General features: G+C 42.3%; 1 protein-coding gene across 1 annotated transcript in view; it reads right to left on the reverse strand.

Moving 5' to 3' along the window:
- UBN2 (ubinuclein 2) overlaps nucleotides 1-17,190 on the reverse strand; it is a 56,597-nt gene extending 39,407 nt beyond the window's left edge. The window contains exons 1-3 of the mRNA XM_054067948.1: nucleotides 16,508-17,190; nucleotides 11,497-11,589; nucleotides 4,986-5,087 (exon numbers count right to left, since the gene is read on the reverse strand). Coding sequence (XP_053923923.1) covers nucleotides 4,986-5,087; nucleotides 11,497-11,589; nucleotides 16,508-16,879 — 567 coding nt within the window. The 5' untranslated portion in view covers nucleotides 16,880-17,190. The remainder of the gene's footprint in view (nucleotides 1-4,985; nucleotides 5,088-11,496; nucleotides 11,590-16,507) is intronic.
- Between the last annotated feature and the right edge of the window lie 4,704 nt (nucleotides 17,191-21,894).

Genomic DNA, 21,894 nt, shown 5'->3' on the forward strand with positions numbered 1-21,894 from the left:
TCTGCATTAAGCAGAACTGTATCTACTTTATTTTTTTGGTACTCCACTCTACACCTTTATTCATCTTGGGGCAAAGAGGGATGAAAAGCAATAAAAGAATCTCCTAATTGAAATTTACCCATGTATACACTCGAACACATACAACATGTCAGGTGTCAACCATGAGGTCTACCCTGAAGACACCTGGGAAGCACACACATATTTTATTAACGGTGACATGGTGCACTCAGCTAAGTGAGCACTATTCCCCAACCACAGAACTTCCAAGACTGAGCAAAGTGACAATGAACAAGGAAGACAGACCACTAATTTAAACACACAAATCCATAGTCATAGCCATGCACTCTCACGTATGAGGTTTGTGCTAGAGGTACAAAGGCAGCTTTTTCCACATGAATATAACGCAGCAATGTTAATCCTATGTCTCAATCCAATGTGAAAGCATGTTTAATAATGAATCCTATGTAGCTTTTTTCTGTATATGCTTCTAACATTGCTAAGTTGATAGTTTTTTCATTTTGTTTTGAAAAGACATTTATCTTTCTCAAGCAATGACACTGCTCTCTATTGGCTATGCATAAAATGCTCCTTCAAGTAGGAAGGATGAGAGAACATCAAGTTGGCCTAAAACAACATCTGACCCAGAACCCCCACAAAAAAGGTAAAAATTACCAACAGCTCACTGAGCTTTGCCATTCCCCAAGCAGATGCTTTTTCCCAGTGAGAATGGTATCTCAGATATTGAAGAATTCTGAGTAAGATGCTCTTACTGGCAATCATCAGCTTCAAGTTTTAGATCACAACAGCAGGAACACTTGAGGAGAAGCTAAGCAGTGACAGAACAGGCTATTAATATCTATCACAGCTTTAATAAGCATCACGATTATAACATGAAGTAAACAAAGATTATCCTGAAAACATGAAAAATCTGTATCATGACACGGAACTTCTGAAAAAACTAAGTCTTTAAATTGTGGAAAGTATTCTAGGGAACTCAGATAGACAAAGAGCAACTCTTTTACCAATGTGTTTGACATTATTAAAATGGACATACAGTCCTTGAAGGGCTGTCTTTTAAGAGGGTCTGAGCTCTTCAGGCAAAACATTGCTAAAAAAAATAAGCTTTTTCTTTAATTTGAAGTACCTGCTTTGGAGAAACTTTCTATGTTTGAGAAACTATCGCTAGGATAGTTTTCTCTACCCAACAGCACAGGAGTCTTGCACCAGTGTTTAGAAGGCTGCTGTGGAACCATGCATGTAGTAGACTAGGTTAAATATCTTTTAAGGTCCTTTCCAACCCAAACTATTCTATAATTCTATGATCATTCCACAAAGAATGTGGTCTTGGGCAATTCACACTACAGCAAAACCTATTTTCAACATGACAGCAGTGGAAACACTGAGGAGGTACAGCTTTCTTTGCAGGTTGTGAACATTTTGTGTATAACTGGCACAGAGGGCCTCCAAGATAAGCAAAGACTAGGACTTGCCATCAGACTAACAGCTACAGAGCTGTTAGAAACAGCAGTAAGATGGTCTTGATTTACATTTTTTTCTGAAACAAAGGGTTCACAACTCCCTGACTACAGTCAAAATATTCAGCCCAAAAATATCCACTGTATAGGCTGAAGCACGGACTTCCCACTTACCTGCAATTGCATTCAGAGAGGAAAAGCCAATTTTCCAGACAGGACAAGCCAAAAATTTTCCAAGAAGGACAGCAAGATTGAAAAAAAAAAAACCAAACCCAAAACGAACAGCCTATGTACCAGCAGTTACATCCAAAATAAACAGCAACATGTAACTATATACTTGTTCCTGTAAGAGAAGACAAGTCTGGTGGAAGATGGTAGGTAAGAACTGATGATGCCACTTAGGGTAATAAGTACCCTATAAAATAAGAACCTTTCTCCCATATTTTGCTTTAGTTGGCTTCACACCCGAGTCCACTGAATTGCTCTTCAGGAGCCCTTATCAATATTTAGTAGCCACAAGAACTCCGATGGTCATAATGCAGCCATGCCGCTCAAGTCTTTACTATCCTATACGAAAGTTCTGGTTCTTTCTAGAGCAAAAAATGAAAGCAAATCTGCAAGAATCTCACGCATGGTTTTCACAGAAGGCAAACAATGGCAACCCGACCTACTAGGCAACCCAAAATCTACTCTACTTCACCAGGGCAGATACCAGTGCCATTTGAGGAGTCTGACAGGCAAAAAACTCTTCGCTTAGGAGAAGGTCCCTTCTGTCAGCAATTTCCAAGAACTTTTCTCTAGAAAAGCATGCCCTGTACCTGCCCATACTCCAGCCCTATTAAAATCCATCACTCAAGAACAACGCCATTAGCAGCTTCCCTGCACTTGATCCCAATCCATGCCCTCAAGAAACCAGGAACAATTGCCTTCCGGGATCCTTGGAGGACCCAAATGCTGTTACATACGCTATTTGTTACACATGCATCTATGTCACATTTACAAACCTGCTTCATCAAAATGGATCCAAAGAAAGCAGAATTCCTTAACTCAATTATAATGCTTGCTAAAAACACTCTTAAAATTTTATTGGTTTGATACCTGGAAAACATCTCTAAAGCTGTGGAACGGATCTGTTACAGTGCCAAAGAGCTCAGTATTATTTTCACACCTGTGACAAGAAAAAGGCTAAAATCCTAGGAAGCCTTTAATTATTTGTTTTCTGGAATACTGAGGGAGAAAACAGGATACCAGTCCTGAAGCAATTCAAGTGGCACTCATACTCATTTTGCAAGTGTTTGTGCCCAGGACATTAGAGCTTTTTATGTGTGAGACAGTATCTTCCAAAAGGAACAAAGTCCAGGCTAGCCCTGGTTCTGACATTTCTCAGGATATGTGGTGATTTAATAGCTGGGCACACAGAAGATGAGCAAGCCAGACATGTAGATTTCGTTCTGAACACTCCCCATTTGCATCTGAGCTAGAATGAGAGGTTTTTGTTGAACTTAACTCCTACATTACAGGACCCTTACGCTCTACAACAGCAACTTAGACTGCAGCTGGCACACAGTACATTTAGTTTTCTTCTTCTCTATACAGAAATGGGCTCTCACTAGACTATCTATAACGCAGGCACAAGGCATAATGATTTGTTTAGGAGAGAAACTTTAGAGAATACACCATTCTCCCCAGCAGCTTCCACAGATACCGCATGATACAAACATCTGGTCCTCTAACAACTGCCTTTTGTATGTCCCTGCAATGAGTCTGGCAAGAGGTATCAGAGTAAACGCCCCTGCAAATCTAATGGATTTGCCGCTGGTAACAAGAGCAGCACTGGAAGGAGACACTGTATGAGAAGTACCAATATATCAGCGAGTGTTCAACCCTACTAGACTCACATGCATCTTTGATAGATATTTGAGCTACAAGAACTTTAAGTTATCCAAATCATGTATCAGATCTGTGACAGGTCACAATAAATCCAGGAAAAAAAACAAGATACACCTTAGGTCCCGTTTCATGAAATCTCAAACCCAATGACAGTTAAGTTAAGCAACAGTAAGAAACCAGATAAGCCTAAAGGCTCAAGTGGTTTCTCAGAAGGAATGAAGCACATCTGTTCTTACTGAGCTGACGATCAGAACCTGATCTTTGGAAGGACATACCAAGGCTTAGGCCCCAAAATTGTTCCAGCAGCACAATTAAAAGTTGAGGGGTAGTGACAGGACAGTTTAGTATTGGCAAGCTCAACTAAAATTTCACTCTAAACCAAGGAAAAGTTTAATGCAAGCTACAATAAGCATCTACAGCAAACTTGCTTATCATGCAACCGGTTCACGTGCCTTCAGACCTACTTCAAAGCCTAACAGTACACACAGATAAGCTCACACTGCTGGCCACCATGGTTAACAGCCAAACTTCTTTTGCTCAGGAAGGTATCAGTTCTTCAGCATGCCTGAGTGGACCTCACAGAGTTCTTAAGAGCAACATCCATTACAATATCTACATACTAGAAACCTCACACCTCAGTGTTCACAGCAGTTCTTTACAAAATTTTATCATTTCCCAGATCTACTACTACATTCAAATAGAGGTTTGATGTAAGGTATGCTAAGCAACGTGCTTCACTTCTGTGCCTTTGTTCTCTCTCACAACTCTCTTCTCAGTCCTTCCTTTCCTACTCAGACTTTTAGCTCCCTTCTCTTCAGAGCAGATCACTGCTGCTTTGTGGAGTGTCACTCAGCAGTGTAGGAAACTGCAGGACGGCTACAGTGTCAGGTGTTTTTTCTTCCTTTTTAAGTGACTAGACATCAAACTTACTTCTTTCTGACATCTAAATGAGGTGAATTATAGCAGGTCTCCAAGCTTTCACATCATCCACACTTTCTCTCCCTAGCTTCTTCCTCATTTTCTTTACTTCATATATCATCTTCTAAGATATCTTCAAATGTCCTCTTGTAAACCTCCCAATATCCCCGATATTGCCTAATACCTTTCTTTTACCTCAAGATGTGTTTTCATTTTTGAAAAATATTCAGACAAAATAAGCTGTAAGATCCCGTTGTTTAACCAAGCTGTTTCACCTCAAACTTCTTAGATGTATTTGATGAATGTTTAGAATAAAAACCAATAATACCAGGATGGTTAAGAGCAGAATAGCTTCCTGATCTAACGCAGGAAATGTAACACCAGTGATCTACTAATAATGCAAGAAATACAAGAAACTAAACAGAGACAGGATAATTTTAATCCACAGTAAATTAAAGGCACCAATAAAAATAATTTCTAAAGCTGGAAAACCATGTGATAGCAATAGCCTTCTTAATTCTTGCAGTGCATAAACATAACTAAACGAGACTAGAAACAATCATTTGCTGGATTCCCAAAGCAGCACGCCCTTTGGATCCATACCATTATATACAGGCACAAAATATTTTCCCTTACCTATCTTGTTTATCAAAAAAAAGCATGATCTTATTTCTTCTTACTGCTTTGTTGAGACTGACTTACCGCTTCAGAATTATCAATGAAAGGGTCCGTTTCATCATAACCATAACCTATATCAATTAGATCCTGCAGGCGATCCTTCCGATGTTTGTGGGGCTTTCCACCCTGTAAAAAAAGCAAACATTGTATAATTTAGGAAACGGTGAAGCAACATACTAAAGTCAACAAAATATAAGGCATTGGAGGGATGGTCATTCAGGAAATTAGCAGTTTTGCTTTCTTGGATGCTTCCTTGAAGATGGTCTAGATGGCTAATAAACACTTTCAAACAGGAATGAGTTCTGGCAAACATACTGTACTACAGCCCCACAAGAGTCATTCCTGAAAGTTATTCCCTAGCCATCTGGTTTCTGTATGAACGAGATCTTTCTAACAGAGATGCTTCACTGGCCTACATTTTTAAAACACAGCAATAGGACTGTCAATGATAGAAAGTCTGGAATAATTTAGAAAGTGTTGAGTTTTTCAATATGTTACAGAGTCATTACAAAGGAAAATCCTGATAGCCTAGCATTTAGTGAAGTGTTTCCCCACACCAGATGGATTGCTTCTCTACAGAAAAGGAAAGCCTAAGTCAAAAAAAGAAAAATACTGATCTAGTACTTGCAGATAGGGTGTCTATGAGTTTTCAAGAAATTACAGCATTCACATGACATAACTGAAGAAAAACATAATAAGATAAAATCCTTTGAAATGCAAGAACTGTTACCTCAGTTGGTAGGACTGGATATTAAATGGTTTCTCGACCAACTCAAAGCCAGGAGCTGCATCACAGACTGCGGGCTCACTTACTTCCAGGAGACAGTAAACTTCATTTAAACCTGTAGGTGCTTTCCTCATGTGAAAGTTTTACTGTTAAGTAAAGTAAAAACTCACATCCAGCTAAAACATTCAGGGAATCTAATGTGGTTATATAAATGGTAATCAGCTTCCGATATAAAGCTTAGTTTTCCTGACCCCCATAAACTGTCAAAATAGAAGTCTCAAAAGATAAAATTCTCAAAAAAGTACCACCTTCACTAAAATGGTAACCAGCATTCTTCTACGAATTCAAGAAGACTTGCTCCTGAAGCTTCTCTGCCTGAACTCTAAGCATGTTTAAAACAAGTACGAGTCTTTTCAGTTGTGACATCCAAATATCACAACGCACTTGTTACTATGAGTATGCAGACACTGTTCAAAGGTGGTTTCACCCTTGCTCTTATGAGAAGCGTGAGCATCTGAACACCTCCATTTTAACAATATTTCACAAGAATCCAAGTTTGTAACTAAGTAAAGCATGCACTCTTGCAAGCAAACAAGAATCTCTCAAGTTTAATTAAATATAGAAATGCAATAGTCTCAGGAGAAAAACATGAAAGCGATTTCAGTTTAATTCAGATTTCCAAGCTAAGTATTCCTAACTTTTTCCTATCACCCCCTACATTCATCTGCTAAAATAGCTGAATGACTGCACATTCCCAAACCATGCAGTACTTTTCATTTTCAAAAAATGGAGTTTGGATGAGAAAAATAAAAATAAAACCCCTTAGAAAAATAAAGATAGCATTTAAGAATTCTGTTTAAATATCAGTGCAAAAGGTTATGTAATTCTCATGATTTTTGAGGCACCAGCAGACTGTCCAAAGAATGCTACATGAACTATACTCTACCTCTACTGATCACTAGTGGGTAATGCAATACACCTCTGTACCACATTGTATTGGGTCTGGCTAAGGAGGAGTTAATTTCCCCCATCGCAGCCCTCAGAGTGCTGTGCTTTGTATTGGTAGCTAGAAAGGAGTTGATAACACACCAGTGTTTTGGCTACCACTGAGCAGTGCTGGCACAACATCAAGTCTGTCTCTCCAACATTCCTACCCTCAAGGGTGAGCAAGATCTTGGGAGGGGACATAGCCAGGACAGCTGACCTGAAATGACCAAAAAAGCCAAGAGAAAGAGGCTGCGGGGTGCATTCGTTATTATGATGTTCGTCTTCCAGAGTAACCGCTACATATACTGAAGCCCTGCTTCCCAGGAAATGGCTTCAGTAATACTTCAGTAATTATACAATAATAAGTCTTATGTTCTCTCTGGTTCCACGTGTGGCCTTCACTTTTGCTTTACTGCACCGCCTTTATCTTGGCCCACGAGTTTTTTCCATCTTATTTCCTATCCACCTCCTCCTGCTGACAAAGGTACCAACAGAGTGGTTTGGTGAGCATCTGTAGTTCAGCCAAGGTCAAGCCACAACATGCACCTCTTGCTGAGCTCACATAACCATTAGTATCCTTGTCTGTGAGTCCAAATCCTTTTGCAGCAATGGCTGTTCTATGATTTCAGTGTATGGGCATTAAAAAAAATTTAAATTCTCAATACTTTGACTGCCTGTTATTCATAAAAACATACTGTAGATATGGAAAAAAGTTAACAAAAAAGAAGTTTCATAATAGCCAAATGAATAAAAGCAGGATTAAAACAGTAGCCTGTATTTAGACATATGGAAATATCTCAAACATTGTATGTATAGTTCCAGAATTTCCTTCAGGCCTGGTTCCACCCAGTTATGTTTAAGGGAGCATGTTGGAAATCCACAACATCAAGAAGTTAAGGATGGAAGACCGCAGCAGCACAACTGAAAGGATTACCTGCATGAGTGTTTACTACGCAGCAGTTCAGGGACATTTTACCACTGAAGCTTTTCACTTTTCCCAAAAGCTTTCCTCCAAGCTTTCTGTTCCAGAACATAAGCAGTAATGATACCAGAACAAATTAAGATTTCAATTCCTAAGGCTGCATGCAGTAAATACTTGTGCAAGTATTCAGAAAACTCAAGTATTTATTCAACAAATTAATTGTGTCACGTAGCTTAATGTTTAAGCAACCTTTGCCCAACAGGAGGAGAAGGTGGCAAATACAAGGTCAATTTCTGAAGAATCTTCCAAGGGCCACAACAGGCTCTATAAACCAGTAAACCTGCTCTCTATATTGGGCAAGTTAGTAGAAGTTATAAAGAACAGAACCAGCAAGCAAGAATACAGAGAATACACATTCCAGGCAAGGCAAGAACATGGTAAAAGGAAGCGGTACTTCAAATGCTTTAAAAAAGGTCCAAAGATCTTTAAAGACAAGAAGCTACCATGGAATAAGAGGTCCACTCAAATTAATGCCTGGTTTAAGGCTGGGAAAGAAAGGGTAGGAATAAATATTTCATCCTGGCAAAGAAAGTAATTGGTGAAATCACCAAGGAATGTGTATTCACTCATCTTTAGAAGCAACAGAGAGGGCTAACAGTTGGGGGGGGAATGACAAAAATTACTGAGGATAGTAAATTTAGAAAGACAACTGAAGAATCACTGAAAGACCTCACAGTTGCTCTGAACTTAGTGTGATAAATCATCAATTGATTTCAATATCATTAAAGCAAGGTAATCCACGTAAAGGAAGCACAATCCAAACAAGAAAAAATACAGTGAACTCTTAATTTGTTATGCTGCTCAGGAAGTACTGGAGCTGTTACACACAGTTCTATGACATTTGCTCAACAATCAAGAGCAGTCAAAAGAAAAGAATTGGGACTTATGAAAACAGAACAGAGAACAAAATCAGGAGTCATCATTATATCACTGATAAATCAGGACATCTTACCATTAATATCCTTTCATTTAAAAAAAGAAATTAGAACAAAAAAAGGGAACGCTAAGCCAAGAAGGATGTTTAAAGGTAAAAAACAGTGCTTCAATACAATATAAGAATGTTCAGACACTCCAGCTAGAGAACGAAAGCACTGGATTTAGATGACAGCATCAGAATCACATGCACCACGCAGAAGAACAGGAAATATTTCACTGTTTCTTACAATAAAGAAATGTAAAGCACCAAGCGAACTCATGAGGTTTAAAGACAAAGTGTCTTTTAATAGGGCATCATCATGTTACTTACCGCCACAGAACACAATGTGAAATTCAGTGAACCCAAATTGATCAGGCAAATTTATGGCAGAAAGATATACAAAGGGTAGTTAAACACATGGCCTTTGGCTTTGGAAGAAATTAACCTAACTGCTAGTAGTATCAATGGACACTTCCTCCGTTATACTTTCAAGCATGAGATTCCACAAGTGTCAGACAATTACGCTACCATCCATTACATAGACCTTTGTCTTCATCCAATAAGAGTTCTTACGTTATGTACAATATTGTCCAAGATTCCATAACATGTTTTTACAACAGTGTTTGATTTTGTCCAGAGAATAACAGCAAAAGAATGAAAATGAGAACCATTCAGAATAGATTTTTACACTAGTGTTTAAAACATGCAGCAATTGCAAAAAAAAGTTTGAATAATCAAATAAACAAATAGTACACTAATTTTATGCATGTTGTTTAAGAAAAAAATATATATTCATTCATAGGCTTTTTCTTAGTCTCTGCAAGATAGTCCAATATTGTATCGATTTAATTTTAAGTAGAAGAATTTATCTGAAAAGAAGTAAAGAGTCTTCACAGAAAGATGTTCATAACATTTTTTTGAAATACTGCCACATATGCTATGATTATAAAGACTGACTCCATTTTAAATGGATATGGATAAGTAATACCCAATTGGTTTAAGAGGGATATACTATTTCCTGAAACTCTGAAAAAAAATCTCTGCTTCTTTCTTATACAACCAGTAATTACTTTTACCCTGAAGTGCTGTTAAAAAGATCAGAATGCATATCTACTCTGTGAGATCCCCGTTCTACTTTAAGTTAAGGAGTAAATGTCTTGCTACAAGAATCAGAAGATGGCTGGATGTTGTTAGAACACGAGCAATTGCACTGGGTCAGTGTATAAAGATGCAATTCCTCTGAGCACAGATGGTAAGTAGACTGACAGTTCTTGCACTAGAAGGGAGAAAGGACAGAGAGTGTCTAAGAACTATTAATATATACAGAGAGTATATAAGAACTATTAATCCCTCGTCAACCTCCATGCTTAGTGGCCCTAACCTCGTAAGTTCTTTATATAGAAGACATGCCCTTTCCAGGAATTCGGTGGGACTGAGGGGCATAAGGTATAGCAGCGAATGACAGAAAGGTAAGAAATCAGAATTGTACATAGTGATCAAGATATAGACACACAATCAATTTAAATTGTTGTAAAAAGATAGGTTTTGTTACCTACTGCTTTCTAATAGTCATAAGTATCTATTTGCCCAATTTATGGCTACTGAGCAGTGAACTCAAGTTTAATAACACCATGCTTTGTCTATAAGTGTACATGTTTAGCTTTGATGTATGCATAAACATACATGTAAGATCAGTTTGCTTCCTTTACCACTCCCTCCTACATATTCTGCTTTACACGCTCTACACTGACTTTCATCAGGTTGCTTAAGTGCAGCAGTTTCAGGACATTATGAAATCCTTAACCAGTATTATGGAAATGAGTCTTCTAGAAAAGTACACTTAAAACATTTTCTTCTCATGTTCCAAAAAAAAAAAAACCCACATCATCATTCAAATGAAAAAGCAAATAGTATTCTGGAACTGCCTTCTTAGTTCGCTGGGTATACTGGCTTCCGTCAGTCCCTCCAAAAGAGGAAAGTTCTTCTCAGTTTATGGGTTTCTTTTATTATGTAGCACAACTAACATGCCCTGAAATAGTAATTACTTCTACAGAACACATGGACTGGGCACTCAAAGAAATCTGTCTTTGCCAGAATAATAAAAACAAACCCAACAAATAAATCTGACAAGAAAGATTTTACTATGCATACTGATAGTAAAAGACAGAAACAACTACTCGTTTCCCTTCATTATTATAGAAGTGCTCTATTAGTAATCCAGAATATCAACATGCCTAAGCATGATGATGAGTTTTGATTGCCAGCTTAGAATTAATCACCCAACCCTACCCATATGAATTCTTAGAGACCTGTTTGGGTGTGGTTTTAGTCAACGTTTTCTGATTTCTACCTTCATTTATTAGTGAAAGCCTCTACGTTACTACCTAGTGTTGTTCAAGTCATTCACGCTACACTTCCAGGAGTCAGAGTACCTTTAGTTGACTGGCAGCTACAAGGCAAACTCATCAAGCAATGACATTATTCAACAATAACTTCCTATGGAAGTGTCCCAAATTAGTCAGAAATTCATCAAGATTCATCAGTATTTAGCCCGAACAGAAGAGCTGTTCAATAGTGAACAACAGCATCACGTAAAAATTCTTTCCTCTGGCACAGTATTTATCATTAATATCGACCTGCATCTATTACCGAGTTGTATTTGTATAGGAAGCTTTTCCAAGAATAGCTTCAAAAGCTATAACTTCCTATAGACAAATCTATTTAGTAGACTTGTCTAACATGCTTGTAGCAGCTTCAAGCTGCTTAAATGAAATATAATGAGACAGCACCAAAATGTACAGAAGTCATTTCACACTATATCGGCAACCCTGCTCAGGAAGAAGAATGATGTTAACATCTCTACAGCATCAGAAGTTATTGTTGTTCAATATTCGTATATTTTAATACAGGTACAGTAACTTACATATTTTGCCTCAAACTTCTTGGCTAGCACTTCCACTTCATGCTGCTCACGCCGTTCATCATTAAATGGATCGTCCGAGTGAACCGATTTCTTCTGAAAAAAGTAGGAGTTAAATATTCATTTCACAAGGAACACACAGAGCGCATGTAATAAAAACCTATTAACTGCCAATAAACAATGCTCCAATGACTAAGTAGTCAGAATTTGTCTAATAAATACAGTTCGACTCAACTATCATTGTTACTTTTCTTCTAATGAGAACACAAACAGAAAAGTTAAGAGAGAGACTCAGATTCATATTTGCCCAAGAATTCTGCTACAACCTCAGCTGAAAGTGTAAGTGTAAATATAAGTGTAAGAGAAAACTATGTCTGTCTGGGGTTCAAAGAGAAAGAACTCTCTAAATATAACTCCTTTCCACCTCTGCTTCCACTGGTGCCACTTACTGGTGCTGTGATCCTTCTAGAGACAATACACAAGATGTACCCGCTACACTAATCAGCAGGGAAGAAGCCAGAAGACAAAAAATCTTAGTAAATTACAACTCAAACTAATGTAACTCCTTTAACTCTTGCACCTTTTTTTTTTCACCCAGATAATTTCAGTAATCATAGCATGATTTCTACAAGACTGTCACTATGGCAGCCTCAAGGACAGTAGAGATTTACTATTCCAGCTGTACAAACAAGCAGGAAATCTTCCCCCCACCCCCACCCTTTTTTTTTTTTTGAGAAAGACACTTTCACTAGCACAAAATCAACAAAAAGTAATCAAGTGGGTACCCAGCGCTCTATTTCTGAAAATAAGGCATAGCTGAAAAATGGGGCCGCCTTCTTCAAAATTAGAGTTCAGGTAAAATACAGTAACTGCTGGAAGTAGGAGGAGGCACTAGGATGCTAAACGTGATGGACTTCCATTTTATGGAGCATTACGGATACCAACTAACTTCACTGCACGTGGACCACTCATCAATGAATGAGCAAAGATTTATGGTAGACTAAGACAGAACAAAAAGCAACACTAAGTTCAGAAAAACAAGGTATTTCCTCCACAGTCCAAGAAGCCAGGTTGGATGAGGCTTTGAACAACCTAGTCTAGCGGAAGGTGTCCCTGCCCATGGCAGGAGGAGGGTTGGAACCAGATGAACTTTAAAGCCCTTTCCAACCCAAACCATTCTATGATTCTAAGTTATGCACATATTTCCTTCAGACATAATTAAATATAAAATACTGTTCAATTCCTGCAACAACTTTTCTCTACTTTTAGCTGGAAAAACCTATTCTACATCATCTGATAAGCAAATTTCTTTTAATCATGAAACAAGACAAGGCTGAGGCCAGAAGTCAAGCAAAATTTAGTACTCAAGTGTTAACTCGCCTCTGTCCACCAAACTCTGAAAGCTGTAGCTGACTATCACTTGATTAGTTAAGCACTATTGGAATCTAAAATTCAAGCAAGTTTTAGTGTTTATGGTTCCTGAGGGCTCCCAAGGACGGCTTTCAGACTTTGCTGCAACTTTGAGACATTACTACTACAGCACCTTTACAGCCTGCTTGACAAAAGCCAACCTGGGCTTCTGGCTCACTTCCTTTAAATAAGGTTTTACTCGCCAAAAGAAAGGGAGCCTACTTTAACTTCTAACAGTTTTTAAAAAGGCAGATAAACTCTTCAACCACAACTTACTACTTGCACAAACTCTTCTACTTATTATTCACATGCAGAAACTTTAAAAAGTAATTCCTATGGAAATATGAACTCTAACAACAACCCTATCAAAGGACATTCTCTTTATCAAGACAAAAAAAAAAGCAGGACAAGGCCAGCATGAGTTTCTAACAAACGTTTCTACTAAATTCTGATTGAGGCTAGGAACCCAAAATGGGTGCAAAAGAACAGAAATTGCACTCATCCTGTCAAATAAGTTTTGGAATTCTCAGCTGTTTCATTAAAAGACCTATTAAAGCAGTGTTCGGAGTTACTCTTGTGCGCCAGGTCCTTGCCTTCCCAGAACAGTCTGCCTCTGGAGAACCCTCCTGGTTGCTCCAGTTCCACGCAACACTACAAGACAGAAAGATAAGCTTCTAGTTCTGTAATGTTGAACTTCAATGTGAATAGTTATAAGAGAGTCCAGCAACTTCCTATTAAGGGATAAGGAGTCAACAATAGCTTTCAGAAAACCCCATCAATCTGCACCCTACAAAACCAGTTTGTGTAGCTAAGTTTATAGGAACTGTTCATTTTAAACTGAATCATTACTAAAATAACAACAAGTTTGGAGATCTATAACTCCACTTAAAACCACAGCATTCACTGCCCACTAGTTACTACCTACTTGGAAAGAGTAAATTTCAGTTCTGTAGAAAAGCAGTAGAGCGCTGGTGTTTCTTGGTCAAACTTCATTTTAAGAAGGTAGTTTTATCTGCAGCATTAACGAGTATAAATCACCATAGCTGTTCTACTTCACAAGCAGGATCAGTTTTCAAGGTTTTTTTTCCTTTTTAAGACTTCTATTTTTCATTTTTACATAATTTGTTGGTCTGAGAACGACCAGGGTAGAAGACAGACTTCTGTTGCCCTAAGTCTCCTACACTGTATAAAGCAAATCCTCCTCTAGTGCATGCTGGTTAAAGCAAATGCAAATTTTATTGCTGGATAAAACGCTTTTCCCCTCTCTTTTCATGCTGATTAGTACAAGTTGTTAAGTCCTCCTTACCATATCAGAGTAGCTTTTCTAGCTTCGACCATATAGCAAGCAAACTGACAGGCCAAATACACATCAGTTTTGAAACAAGAACAAAAAGTCCAGAATCACTGTAAAAGGATCACAACTTATGACACTTTTTTTACGCAACAGTTGATTGTTCCACACAGTCCAGCAACAGGCAGGCCATAAGGATCCATTCATTTCAATCTGGACACTACAGAGAGCTGAAAAACACCCACAATTTCTTATAAAGCATTTCTATCACTACTTCTACCTTAAAAAGTAGTTTATAATCCAAATTGTACCAAAAATTGCCTAAATCAATGCTCCCCACACCAAGACATCCAATTTGCATCAGAACTACATTAAGAAAGCCATTTTCCCCCAATTATGTGATTAACATATAACCAACCTACATCAAAAAGGCATTTATGGAACTGGGAACTGCCAAAGGGAAAAGTAAATCTCCACAGACTGAACCACTTCTACTCACTAACACAATTTTTCACATTCATACAGGAACTGCTCAGAAAGATGGCACTTCACAGAGCAGCAGGCTTCTGCTCTAACAATTCAGAGGAGTCCTAACTGGCACCGTTTGCCCACAACAGCTGTAGGACAGGACGAACCGAAGGAACCTTCTAACTCGCATACGAAGATGTGAGAGAGATTAAAATCTGCCTCATTGTTTTTTCCATCTTCCATGTGTGAACACAATGCAGTGTGTACAGCCCTCCTACTACAGAACAAAATATGAGCAGGCTGCTAAGTGCAGTACGGCATCACCGTCACCTAGAAACACCTTGGTTCGTAAAACAGAAGTCTTAAGCATTCTCCAATTTGTGCTGCATGTAAAAATCCAGTGGTGATATCAGTACTGGTACTTCAGATTTGTTTTTATCTCCAGAGCTATCGTAACCTTCTCAGTAGCAGTTATTTCCTTACTCCCTGCCTTTCCAAGAAGACGTAAACTTCCTCTAAAACTGCCTGTACACCTGAATTAGGATCCGCAACTAAATCAAGTGCAATTTTAGGGCCTCAACACACTGAGTGGCTTAAGTGTGACCAGCTTGAGGACACGCATCTCTTCTTCTGACTTGGAATGCTGGGTCCTGTTGACTGGCTAATGCCACTCCCTTCTTAAAGTTGTTTGCTTGAGCCTTCCTCCTTAAAAATCGAAGTAGTTCGAGCATCAAATATTTTCTGATTGGGAGGACTAATAAAAGGGAAAGCACTTTTATCCTTGGATGAAGTTACAGTTACAGCTGAGGTTACAGTTTCAATAGCACTAACTCTCATTCATTCCCATCCCCTCCGAGACTGCAGAAACTCATCTCCAAGTCTGCTAAGTGCTCAGTTTCGGTGCTTCTCCAGGCTTGTAAGCAGAGCCGCGCTAATAACTCTTCATTTACCTGCACAGAGAGCGTACAGACAATCCGGAAAAGAGACCGGCAGAGCAACAGTTTCGCTCAGGCGCTGGAAAGAGCTCCCAGGAAGGGAGGATGCAGCACCACCGCTTCCCGGGGCAAGCAGGGTGTGGGAAGGGCAGCCGGGATAAGCCGGGCACAAGACACTCGCGCTCCCCCTCCTGCAGCAGCATGGGGAGGGCCGGGAAAAGCCACCCGGAAGCCAGTCGGCCAGCGCAGGGGCGACCAGCGCGAAGACTCCCCTTCCCCCCACGGGCACAGGCGCAGCCTCAGCGCCAGGAGGAGCCCTGAGCGGCGACCAGGCCGCCGGACTTCCCTCCAGGGCGCCGCCCCGGGGCCACCCCCGAGCAGGACGAGGCGACTGATAGCGTTACCGGCAGGGATGGGGACGCGGGCAGCCGCCAGCCTGGCCCTGGCTGGAGAGGAGGAGGAAGCGCGGAGGGAGGGAGGCGGGGGGGGGGGGAGGGGGGGGACAGAGAGGAGAAAGGAGGGGGAGAAAGGAGGGGGCAGTGAAGGGGACAGAGGGGGGAAAGGGGGGGGAGGAGAAGGGAACAGAGGGAGGGAGGGGGGGAGAAGGGGAAAGTGGGGGGGGGAAGAGGGGGCAGAGGAACGAAACGGGGAGGAAGAGAATGGAACAGAGGGGGGACGGGGGGACAGAGAAGGGAACAGAAGGGGGAAAGGAGGCGCAGAGGGCAGAACGGGGGGCGGCAGGGGGCAGAAGGGCAAAAGGGGCGGGGGGGGCAGAGAGGGAGAAAGGGAGAAGGGCGGGGGCAACGGGGTTGCGGGGGGGGAAAACAGCGTTGCAGAGGGGAAAAGGGGGGAGCAGGGGGGGAGGAAAGAAGCGGGGCAGGGGGCGCGAAGAGGAGGCCCGGTGCCATACCCGCGCGTCCCCGCAGAGCAGCAGCTCGGGGTAGCTGAACTCCACGCATCCCTCCTCGGTGGGGTCCTTCAGCGCCAGCTCCAGGCGCACGGTGCGGCGGGCCGGGAGCGCCTCCCGCGGCGGCTCCTGCCGGGTCTGCTGCAGCCGCGGCGGCGGCGGCTCGGCCCGGGGCGGCTCCGCGCGGCCGCCGCCGCTCTCCCGGCTCGACTCCGGGCGGGAGGAGGACGAGGACGAGGAAGAGGACGAGGAGGAGGAGGAGGAAGGGGGGGGCGGCTCGTGCGGCGGCTCCGGCGCCTCGCGGCCCAGCGGCGGCGGCTCGGGGTCCCGCACGGGTGACAGGCTGACGAACGGCACCCGCCGCGGCTCCGCCATCCCCCGCCCGGGGCCGCCGCGCTCCCGCCGGCTCCTCCTCCCTCTCTCCCCTCCCCTCTCCGCCGGCCGCTCGGCGCCGCCGCCCCCTACGCTAGCGCCGCCGCCCCCGCCATCTTGGCGCTCCCCCCGCGCAGCCGCACCCCGCGCGCAGGGGCGGGCGCAGCGCCCCCAGCCCCGCGGTTGCCCTGGCGATGCGCAAACGGCGTCCCGCGCGCAGGGCGGGGGGCGCAAACGGCGTCCCGCGCGCTGCCAGGCAGGACGGGCGCCTCCGCCTCCTGCTCTTCTCTCCTCCTCCCCTCTCCTCCTCTCTCCTCTTCACTCCTCCTCCCTTTCCTTTCTCTCCTCCTCCTTTCTCTTCTCTCCTCCTTCTCTTCCCTCTCTTCTCTCCTCCCGCCTCTCCTCCTCCTCTCTCCTCTTGTCTCCTCCCTCTTCTCTCCTCCTTCCCCTTCTCCTCCTCCTTCCCCTTCTCCTCCTCCTTCTCCATCTCCTCCTCTCCTCATCTTCTTTCCTCCTCTCTTCTCCTCCTCCCTCTCATCTTCTCCTCCCTCTCCTAGTCTTCTCTCCTCTCCACCTCCTCCTTCTCCATCTCCTCCTCTCCTCCTCCTCTCCTCCTCTTTTCTCCTCCTCCCTCTCCTCGTCTTCTCTCCACCTCCTCCTTCTCCCACTCTCTCCTTTACCCTCTCTCTCTTCCCCTCATTCTCTCCTCCTCCCCCTCCCTCCTTCTCTTCCCTCTCCCTCCTTCCTCACTATCCTCTTTCTCCCTCTCTCTCTCCTCCCTCCCTCTCTCCTCCCCATTCTCCCTTCTCCTCATTTGTGCCAAGGGAGCAGCGACAGTGGGGATCGCCCCTCCACTGAGGTGGGAGGGGAGGAAGGGGGCATCCTCATCCCGGTTGGCATCATGCAGACGGGACAGTAAGAGCCCTTGGCGGGAGGAGGGGAGTTGTTGCTTTTATTCTGCACAGGATGCAAGGTAGACGATCTTCCACAAAGCCAGCACACCTACTGAAGACCCCAAAGGCTTATTTATATAAAAACAATGCTCAAAATCCTGCCTAGCTAATACAATTGTTACACCTATCTAAGATATTCATTAGGTTATGTAATTCTAACACGAAATTGCTTATTTCTTTTCCATGTTCTTAGTTAGGATAGGATGTTCTTCAGCTAATCCTTAAACCATCATGAATTTTCCCTATCCGATATCCCTTTCCTTGTTTTATTACATGTGTTCAACCTTGAGTTGATTAACTACTGAGTTCATAATTTTTTTAAGACTAAGTGCCTACATCCCTGAGCAAAGGCCAGCATGTTTATAGGAGATATATTAAGTTTCTGCATCTCTGGGCAGATAGGATGTTTGTGGAAGATAGCAAGTGTCTGCATCTCTGGGATGAGGATGTGTGTAGTAAATAAACAAGGTAAATGAGGAGCAAAATGCATTCTCCTTGCGCTTGGGTAACATGCTGAGGGCCTCTCGGATCCAGCAGCTGTAGGTCAGCCACCAGAAAAGAACACAACTGAGAGTTCAGTTGTGGGGGAACCCAAGCATTTCCAGGCTGTAAGGGTGACAGTGTGAATGTGTTTTGTCTCAGCGGCATCAACACAGACTCAATATCTCAGTGGCATTCAACACAGGCTGCAGGAAGCGCTGCCAGGTCAGCTGAGGAGGTCAGGGTTGGACAACGCTGCTGGGTTGCAGGGTTGAGCCCAGCCTGCTCCTGCAGCACAGCAGGCACTGCTCCAGCCGTCAGGCTCTCCTCTGAAGAAAGACAGCCATGCCTGGTCCACAGGGGGCCAGTCATGGTGGCAGGGAGTAGGAAGTTGGTGAGAAAGAGTTGTCCTCTACACAGGGGACAATGCAAGGAAGGCAGGGTGTGAGCAGCAGCAAGGCTTCCTTTGGGAGCCAGAGCTGCCTGCAAGCAGTGCAAGTGTTCCAGCCAACCACCACCTACCCTGGCAGAGCCGTGCCTGGTGTTCCCAGATGACGTCTAGTCTAGTCTAGTAGGACGTGTCCCTGCCCTTGGCAGGGAGGTTGGAACTAGATGATCCTCAAGGTCCCTTCACAGCCAAACTATTCTATGGTTCTATGGTTCTAAGTGTGCCACCAAGGCACTGCCAACTTTCAGGAAGCTGGGAACATCGTGCGTTGTGTTCTCCAGCTTCATAGGAACAGGGAGAAAGATGTTATCATATTTTGGTCTTTTTTTTAGCCTCAGAAATACTGGGGAGGAGCAGTTTTGTTCTCTTTTTTTTTTAAAAAAAAATGTGCTCTTGTTACACCAAGCAAACATAATTTATGTATGTGTATTATTTTGGGTAATTATAGCAGACCATTTAGTACAGCACATGACTCCACTTTCCAAACTGCATTCATCACAGTGCTTGATGTTTTCCCTCATTGCATGTGAAGTCTTCTGACTTGACTGTTCACTTTCATCTAGATTCCAGAGAAGATCTGTAACACCACAACAGTGTTATTGAAAGTTATGGTTTCACTAACAGGGAATGGAGGACAATCCAGAATACTCCTTGCAGCAGGAAGTCAGTGGAATGACCAACCTGATCTGGTTGTCTCCCTTTGAAGCTTGAAAGGCTTTGTTGAACTTGATAGTCAAAGGCATTTGTTTTATCCTAAAACCTTGCATGTTCTAGTATGACTAGGAAGCTTGGTAGAGAGATTCCTCAAATATTTTTTTACTCTCAGCATCATAATAAAATTATTTGGAAATCCTACTTGTTCTCCTGCTGAGGCTTTCAAACAGCTGTCCGTTGATACAGATGCAGGTGATAGGCAACGTATTTCTAGTTTCAGACTGAGTATCACTGAGCTCCAGAATTGCAGATCCTGCCAGGAAGATTCTAGTTCTCATCAAAGTTTCTGCATAGTCTCTTTTATTAAACCTTGTCATGGTAGGAATGGGCCTTTCCTCAAAAAAAAAAAAAAGCAATTTATTGCTCGGCAAACAAAAGTCTTATGTGCAAGTCATAGGCTCTTCTGCAGCTCAATTACCAGATGGGAAACTGGACATTGAAGTCAGGACAACAGGAATACAACAATTTTTGTTTGCAGGTAATTGTTGAACATATCCGTGGAAAGGGGTTAAGATAAACTGCGCATTTTAAGTATCCAGTCTAAAACTCAGCTCTGTCTTTCAATGCCCTGCACTGTGTATTTGTAAGCAATTTAGTAGGACAGGCACCCCACAAGAAAATGAGTTTTGCAGGTATCTGAATTCAGCGCTTGAAATTATCTCGGTTGTAGTGTAGATACATCTGGAAGCACATCTTGGTTAGATTTTTAATGCACTTTTTAAGTAGGAAAAAATGAACTGGATAGGAATAACTCATCTGATCCATGATACGGTTACAGAGAAAACAAAAGTAGTTCTTGTAAACAGTTTCAGGTAACCATTGGTTCTAAGTTATGAGATTGCAGACTTTCATAGTAGAAGCAGCCTTTCACATCTAAGGTTTTCATAGACATTTACAGGTTCATCTATTTCCTCTTCCTCTTTATTTTCTAGGAGTTTAATTAGACAAATAAATGTTCATATTTATATGATATTTATATGCTTTCTAACCTCTGAGCATCTTGGAGCACACATCATTTTTATGAGGCTCAACATTTGTTCATGTAGTTCTGGATCTTTGAACTTGAATTTGAAGTGAAATTACTAAAGACAGCTCGCTCTGTATCCGAGTCCCTGATCTAAATCAGAAAGAAACTTGGCAGCAGATCCAAGCATAGAGTCACTGGAATATATTATCATTACATTTGGTCTAAGATATTGGAAGGACTCAGGAAAGACTCCCAAGAAACAAATCAAATCCACTAGGTCTTAAGTTCTCCAGGAACTTAGTTTTGAATACGCTAGAAAAGTTCCAGGCTTGTGCCTTATCAGTGTCAAGAGGAGTTAGTGTGTATTTTTTTCATCATAATTTTTCTGTTCTGCTCCATTTTGTTCTTCTGCATTAAGCTCTGTCTCAGGTGTTGTTTGTGCATGGTATAGTGTGCTGAAAATTAAAAAAAAAAAAAAATAGTAATTAGATATATTTTGGTGATTGTTTTGCTTTCTCTCAGGATATGACCATGCTAAAATAGTCCAACATAGAATACAGGTTCCTTCCTTTTGTCTGCTATCTGGAGGACACTTCATATTGAAAGCATCTTGAAAGAGGCACATTAAGAGTTTAAAAGAAATGTAACAACTGCAGAACCAGAGCAATTTGGAGGTGACTTCGAAGCTGCTTTTTATTTCATTAGTGAAAGCCAGTGTGAGCAGATCACATAAAGTGGATGCTGAGAACTACAGGTGCTACAGCCACATCAGTGAGTGGAATTTTTTTGATCTGACTTTGTTTCAAACACAGAAAATGACAAAGACAGCCCAGTAAGCTACCAGAGGCCTCTACCCTGATGGAGGTGGGATCCTCCTGCTCTGTCTTGAGATGGCTTCTCTTGTCTGGGAGACAAACCTCTGGCGGTCTCTTCCTTTTGGGCTGTCAGTGTTGGTTGTCAGTGCAGTGCCCTGTTTCATCGCAGAACATTGTTAGCTGCACTCCTGGACCTACTGGAAGCTGCTGCTCTAGTCTGTACGGCTTCCTCTGGGCAGGATGCCCCATAGCAGCAGCCCCAGGATCCCATCAGAAAGCAGAGCTGTCCTTGTGATGAGTTATGTCCATCTCCAGGGCACTTGCTTTCAGTTTCAAAGGCTGAACACTCCCATGAGCTGTGAGGCTGTTGCCCTGGAATGAGAATGTGGGGTAAAACATGTTCTGCTTAGATCACTAATAAGATTCCTCACTCAAGCTTAGGTGGCACGGGATGTCAGTTTGTCTTCTGCTTTGCTTAAGGCGCGCACTGGGACCTACGCTGAGGCAGGAGCTATATTGACAGCTAGGTCATGCCTTTGCCACTCGGACCTCAGCCACTCAAAAGTCTCCGAAGAGATACTTCTACTAGATTTGGTGTTTGTTTGTTTAGGTTTGTTGTTGTGGGGGTTTTGTTTGTTTGT

This window comes from Cuculus canorus, chromosome 1 (assembly GCF_017976375.1).
Source record: "Cuculus canorus isolate bCucCan1 chromosome 1, bCucCan1.pri, whole genome shotgun sequence".
NCBI classification, from domain to species: domain Eukaryota; kingdom Metazoa; phylum Chordata; class Aves; order Cuculiformes; family Cuculidae; genus Cuculus; species Cuculus canorus.